The sequence below is a fragment of the Sinocyclocheilus anshuiensis genome, unplaced genomic scaffold, assembly GCF_001515605.1.
Source record: "Sinocyclocheilus anshuiensis isolate Anshui unplaced genomic scaffold, SAMN03320099.WGS_v1.1 scaffold209, whole genome shotgun sequence".
NCBI lineage: Eukaryota > Metazoa > Chordata > Actinopteri > Cypriniformes > Cyprinidae > Sinocyclocheilus > Sinocyclocheilus anshuiensis.
Window position 1 is genome coordinate 2,006,837 of NW_015540880.1, and position 7,160 is coordinate 2,013,996.

At 38.6% G+C, this 7,160-nt stretch overlaps 1 protein-coding gene and 1 long non-coding RNA gene across 4 annotated transcripts in view; one reads left to right on the top strand and one right to left on the bottom strand.

Moving 5' to 3' along the window:
* The window catches only part of LOC107688378 (exostosin-1c-like), a 73,027-nt gene that overhangs the window by 10,093 nt on the left and 55,774 nt on the right, over positions 1 to 7,160 (bottom strand). For all 3 annotated transcript variants that reach the window (XM_016486037.1, XM_016486038.1, XM_016486036.1), the window contains exons 3-6: positions 5,593 to 5,686; positions 2,294 to 2,401; positions 445 to 564; positions 10 to 142 (exon numbers count right to left, since the gene is read on the bottom strand). In XM_016486037.1, the coding sequence (XP_016341523.1) occupies positions 10 to 142; positions 445 to 564; positions 2,294 to 2,401; positions 5,593 to 5,686 (455 nt within the window). The remainder of the gene's footprint in view (positions 1 to 9; positions 143 to 444; positions 565 to 2,293; positions 2,402 to 5,592; positions 5,687 to 7,160) is intronic.
* Positions 503 to 7,160, top strand: part of LOC107688379 (uncharacterized) — an 8,271-nt gene continuing 1,613 nt past the window's right edge. The window contains exons 1-2 of the long non-coding RNA XR_001634230.1: positions 503 to 595; positions 2,255 to 2,358. This is a non-coding gene — a long non-coding RNA (uncharacterized LOC107688379). The remainder of the gene's footprint in view (positions 596 to 2,254; positions 2,359 to 7,160) is intronic.

Consider the following 7,160-nt stretch of genomic DNA (forward strand, 5'->3'; position numbering starts at 1 on the left):
CAGGCTTACCAAGGTTTAAGTAATAGAAGGGGTAGTGTGCCAGGTGCGTCGAGTACTCGGGCAGAACCAGCAGCCCTCCTGGTAAGGCATTCCACATGAATTTATTTCTGGAGATGTGCGAGTACACTCTGTCCTTTATGATCTGACAGACATCAAGACGGTAGCATTCAATATAACAATCAATCACATCAAATCAAACACACATTGAATCCCTATCAGTTTTAAAGATGATCAGTTTCACCTGCTGGCCAGCAGGGGGCAAACCAAAGCCATACTTTTGTGCAAAATTGACATTCCATTTGCCAATTAACCTAAGGGCAGGGGACTAAGTATGTGCTAATTATGTATGGCATCCTTCACTGGTTTAATTTCCCCTGACAGACCTTCCTCTCTGTCAGACACGCCGCTGTATAAGCTACACATCTAAGCTGACCCAGCTCTCACCTCCAGTGTGGTGAGTACAATCTTATCCACGGAGGAGAAGTAGGCCTCCCAGAGCATCTGTGTAAGCTGTCTGAGAGCCAGCACCCTGTCAATGCCCACAGCCCGCACCGTAGAAGGTACCTGGGGGAACAAAGTGGCAAAGAATTCACCGGTGAGGTTAATTGGTGTTCCTATAAAAACCTTAGTATCGGGGTTCTACCTGTCACCTCCAGAAACTCTTCAAGACAAAAATATGCAGCACTGACAAAAGTGTTTTGCAGTGAAATGCTACAGTGCCCACCTTATTTTTCAACGTGGAAGTAAACTATTTTCTGTGAATGAGACTTCCGATTCATTTGTAAATAACTAACAAAGGGCGAATGACAGTGCAGTAAACGGTAAAAAGTAGTTGCGCTACAGACCAGTGTGTTTAGAATTTCGACAGTGCATTAAAATAATTTATACTACGGGGCCGTTGAATGCTTGAACGTTCTGAGGTGTGCAATTATTTTCAGGGAAACGCACGGCGAACGTAGTTCCAGGCAGCTCTCTTGACCGCATTACACTTCGCATAGTTAACTAATAACGGAAATTAGCATACAGTACCTATACAGCACACAGGAATTACTGCAATCACACGTGCTCGCACACGCACACTACGGTCACGCAGTTTGCACAAAAAGGTGTTGTCAGCACTGCCCTGACGATTTTATCAGTTAGCCTATATAGTGTAGGCCTAGCAACTTAAAGGCTACACATGACATTTCTCACTAGCGAGGTAATAACAGCGCTGTTAATTTCTACATATAATAATACATTTGTAACATTTCAAGTTACAAATGAGTAAAAAATATAAATTAATGTTAGCTACCATTAATATTTTTTTTGAAGTCTCACCTAGGCTGCATTTATCTGATATACAGTAAAAACAGTAATATTCAGAAATGTTATTACCATTTTTTTTAAATTTATGAATATCTTTAAATTGTGATTTATTCTTGTAATGGCGAAGCTGAATTTTCAGCAGCCGTTACTCCAGTCTTCAGTGTTACATGATCTTTCAGAAATCATTCCAATGTGCTGATTTGGTGCTCAATAATCATTTATTTTTATTATCAACAGTTATGCTGCTTCATATTTTTGTGAAAACTGTGTTACATTTTTTTTCTGGATTCTTTGATGTTCAAAGAAACAGCATATATATAAACATTAACCAAGATTAACGAATGCTCTAAAATGTCCGTTGTTGGTTCATGACACCTAATACTTTAAAGGGGTCATATGATGCTTTTTTAAATATCATTATTTTGTGTATTTGGTCTAACAGAATATGTCGACATGCTTTAATGTTCAAAAAACACATTATTTTTCAAATACTGTACATTATTGTAGGTCCTCTATGCCCCGCCTCTGTCAAACGCTTCGTTTTCTACAAAGTCCCTCCTTCCGACAAGCGCAGTCTGCTCTGATTGGCCAGCTGACCCAGTGCATTGCGATTGGCCGAACACCGCAAGCACTCGTTGGAAATGTAACGCCCCTTACCATAATCATGAGCTTCATCTTTCAAAATAAATGTAAAGACAGAGCCCGAAAGGGGAACAGAGTCGTGTGACAGACATAGTGATGAAGCTGGTATGTGTTTGCAGTACACAAGCCACGGCAGGAATAGGTAAACTGCAATGGTGAAAGTCACAAAATCTAAGAACGCACACTTTCCCTCATACATTCATGTGAAATCTTCATGATAAAAAAGTGCTTGTGCATATGTTTTTTCAACTACCAACGTATATTTTAATTAGTGGCGTCTTCCATCCTTATGTTCCCTTCTCAGGAAAATGACATTCGAGTACTTCACAGGAAGGGTTGTTACCTGTAGTAACAGTCTCTCGTCGCCCTCGATGACTGCTTGGTTCCACTGGATGACATCAGAGAAGGGTAACTCCCAGCCATTACTGAGTAACACCGGGATACAAGCGGCCTGTGAGGGATACAACCACAAGAGACAGACAGTGGCTTAGACTATAATTAACATCAGCACAATCAATTCATAGAATGAAAAATAAACACACACACACAAGAAAACAGACCAAGTTCACTCCAAATGCACAGAAATATAGACATAGTGCATCTGATTTTTCCCTTTAGGCAAGGTTATGAGATATATAGCGTGTGATGAAAAGGCTGTTTGGATGTTTAAGAAGTCTCAGAGGGGCCTGTGCATGACTCATTGCTCCCATCCAGCATTTTTATCAAACACACCGCCAGACAGATGTGTTAATTACCCCATCTCCCTCGCCCCGAATAGGAGGGTGAGGTAGGAGAGGAACAGGGGTCCATGATTTATTGAAGTGGAGTTGCTCGCCTTCCCTCTTGTTTACTATTCCATCTTGATGTTGCTTTACTTTTCCTCCCAGATTCGTTGTTTGCCTTTTTTCTTCTTCTTTTCGTCATTCAGCTCGTATTCTGGTCTACAGTGAGATTTTTAATGAAATCACAAGAGAGTGCAATCCTAAGAACGGGCCAAGATCAAACACACCCCCTCTAGCTGTGTGCAGCCATGCTTTCATCCTAAACAGCGTTAGAGGACACATGGGCGGACAGCAATAAATTGCTTCTGGTGACTGATTGCTACCTTGGCCTACTAAGCCCACAGAGACCCAGGAGCTGGCCTTTGTTTCATGCTCTGGGATGATAGCTCTTGGGCCGCCCGACTAGCACAGATCCCTCTTGGCACTGATCTATTCCGTGGTTGCTTGCACAGCCATTTTTCTGCAAGGAGTGTGTCGAGGAATCAGCACCACAGAGTGGTTGCAAGATTAGAGAGAAAGAAAGCAGGATCTGGATGATAGGGGTCGGAGGATGTTCTTGAGCAGTGGTTCTCATGCTGTGGTGTGTGGACTTTTGCAGTACTAATTTACAGTACTAAAATTTTTTATTTAAATCGCTGTAGTTATGATCCATATACATTTATAAAACAAATTGTACTGACATTAATTGGATGAGTAACATTTGAAGCCACAGTAAAATTCACACCTGTGACAACATATTGTTTTTAATTATTTTTTTTTCATTTTATTTTAAATTTTATTTTAATTGCCATGTTGAAACCATTAACAGTTTACAATTAGGATGATGAACTATATTACTTTGTATTTATTCTGATAATTATAAATAATTTATTTCATTTATTATTAAACACACCTGTAACTATATTTTATTTTATTTTACAATTTAATTCGATTTTAATTGCCAAGTTGTTTGGAAACCATAAATTACCTACAATTAGAATAATTAACTATATTAATTGGTGTTCAATCTGATCAATATTAATAATAAATGTAACTTAACACACCTGTGACTACATTTTATTATTTATTTTATTTTATTTTTTTAATAGTTTATTTGTATTTTAATTGCCACGTTACTTGGAAACCTTAAGTAGCCTACAATTAGGATAATTAACTATATTAATTTGTGTTTATTTTGGTAACTATTAATAAAAAATGTAATAATAAATAATCTCATTATTAAAAACACCATTTAATTTTAACATATTATTTTTATTTTATTTCTATTTTAAGACTATCGATAATGTATGCTAGAAAAATTCCAAGCACAAGACAGACTAGACAGCATTCCAAAAAATGCAGTATATATAATATTAATGTTTTGAAATGGACTGAAAAGTTTGCATATCAGCGTGTGAATTTGCAATGAAATACTTTCTAAATTATTTTTTTTTAGATGCTGTTCTATAGCATCTCTCCACAAATCTGCAAAAGGGCCAGTCAAGGGATTGATGAGACAGCAGCATGATTTATCTTAATTACAAGGATATGGATATTAATCAAAAGATGGTATTATGTCACTCACACAGTCCGTAGGCTTAAGCCCAGAGATGTCAATGTACCCACTGCTGAAAAAATGAAAAGGAACATTGTGACTAGATGCAGGAGTGTAACAGGGCCGTAATGGTCCGCCACCTTTGATTGGAAAATGTTTAGTGTCGGCCACCTCTGAAATCCCAATTTTACCCCCGGCTAGGTGCTACTTGGCCTGAAATGTTTGAGAACCTCTGTTCTAGAATTTTCAGCAGTACTAGTAATTGCCAGTTCTTTCTGTGGCTTTGGCTGCCTCCAAAGAAAAGATATCTATGGAACTCAGACAGGGGCTTATATGGAAAAGCACAGAGGGAGAAAAAGACAGAGGAGTAGAGTGAGGGAGTGCCGAGGAATCAGTGTGAGGGCCGAGCTGGCTGCCAAACCCACAGTTCTGTGGATTTATCCATTCAGCACAGCTCGGCAGAGTCGAAGCGAGGGCACCCTCGTGAGCTTCCGGCCCTTTCACACACACCACCAGGACGCCAAGAATATATGCGCCTGGGAAGTTTTTCCACTCGGCGGCTAATGTGCTGTTTATCTGCGAGACTCCGAAACCTGACTGTTTTCATAAACTGCCAAACCTGTCTTGCATCTCTAAAAGGCTTGTTGAAGCATACTTGGTTGTATTCAGTTTTCAGGTCAATTCATAGTTTTCAGTCATGTGACTGACTCGAAGAGCCGGCGGGCAAAACATCCATAGAACTGCAGCACAAGCCTGTACATTTTCTATCTGTTCCAATCCAAAAATATTTAGATCACCTCTCAAAAGAATAAAACAAAGTGAACAAAATGCAAGTTTTGGCCATTTGCAATCCATATAAAGCACCCGTCGCAATATCTCAATCACTAAAAACAGTGGTACATTCTAAAACATTTAATGTGAAAACACTTAAAGTGCCTTTAAAACAGTGATGTTAAAAGATCAAGTTCAGTACACACCTTATTGATGATGCATGCATTATGCATGCAAGCAAATGAGCCCGGAATATGATCGCAGTGCGCTAAATGGTTAAGCGTTTTCTTTATAATGGTTTTCTATGGGAAAACATTTAATATTAAACCTTGCGCATTGCATTTATATTCTGGGTTCATCTGGTTGCCTGTACAAAGTATGCATAATCAATAAGGTGTATACTGAATTTGGCCTTTAAATATCACTTACTACTTAATGTAAACCTCATAAAAATAACTGGCGGTCAGTGGAGGAAAGCCTTGTTTTGCCCTCCATGTGGGCGTTCCTGTAAGGGTGTGACGTCACGTGAAAACTATGAATTGAAAAATGTTTTACCTGCAAAGACTCCAGGAAACGGAATGACCCCAAGCGCCGACCGCGGGGAACAAGACAGAAGGTGGAGTTGTGGAGCAGCTCTTGATAGTCAAATCTATGAAGGAAAATGGAAATAAATAAAATTAGGTAAAAAAATGGCAACCGCAGAGTCATGACCTATTGCTCAGGATTTACTACAGAACACAGATTTTACATGAACTGATCCAAAAAGTAACAAAGTAGAGATACACTACCGTTCAGAAGTTTAGGGTTGGTGAGTTTTTTTTTATTTATTTTTTTTATGTTTTAGAAGTATTTTATGCTCACCAAGGCTGCATTTATTTGATCAAAAATACAGTAAAAACATTAATGGAATATTGAAATATTATTCCAATTTAAAACATTAAAAAAAAAAAAAATTTGAAGAAACATTTTGCTTATATTTGTGTAAACCAAGGTAAATCTTTTTCAGGATTCTTTGATATAAAATATAAAGTTTAAAAGAACAGCATTTATTTGAAATAGAAATCTTTTGTAACAAACCTAATCTTTACTGTCACTTTTGATCAATTTAATGCATCCCTGATTATTAAAAATTATTACAGACCCCAAACTTTTAATGATACTTAAAGGCAGTTAGTAAATATGCTCTATTGATCTGTGGTGGTCATATAAGTTTGAACCTGACTTTTTTTTCCTAATCTAGTTCCTACATCATTTCCTGTTTCTTTTCTCTCTGTGCTATCAATAAAGTGTCAAAGAAGCCGAAAGTAAAATGAAAAAACACCAACATTAAGGAAACCCATTACCCAGTACAAAGAACAACCGTTCAAATGCTGTTTAAAGAGAGGCTTTTTGAGAGCCACACTGGCACTACTCAAAATGCAGCCATGATAGAAGGGTGTTTTGATCCAAGCAGCAAGCCCATCGTCTTTGCCTCAAGCTGTTGTCCCTGGCAACCATTTATGGTTTCTTAGAATACGCTGAATCCAGAAGCTTTGTGTGATTGCCACCGCTGGATGATAAGTGAGGGTGAAGGTGGGAAAAAACTGCAGTTGACCCAAAGTGTTAATGAGAATGGAAACTGGGTATTGTACTACAGATCTGATCCCAGATAGATGTTCTGTCAGCACAGCAAGTGCTGAGCTGCATCTGCCCTGAACAAAAAACATTTTATTGATGCGGCCTGGCATATTCAATATTAAAGGGGTCATATGATGCGATTTCAAATTTTCCTTTCTCTTTGGAGTGTTACAAGCTCTTGGTGCATAAAGAAGATCTGTAAAATTGCAAAGACTAAAGTCTCAAATCCAAAGAGATATTCTTTATAAAAGTTAAGAGTCAGCCACGCCTACCTAAAACGGCTCGTTCTAACACGCCCCCACATATCTACGTCGCTATGTGGGAAGATTTGCATAACACCACCCAAATGTTCATGCAAAGAAAGAAGGCGTAACTTTTATTCTCGCTGTAGTATTGTTGTTGCCGCCGCCGCCATGTCGTGAAGGGGCTGTGTGATTCGTTGTCAAAACGAAACTACTTTGTTTGGCCTTCCAAAAGAGGACGATATCGCTTCGCCATGCCTGGAG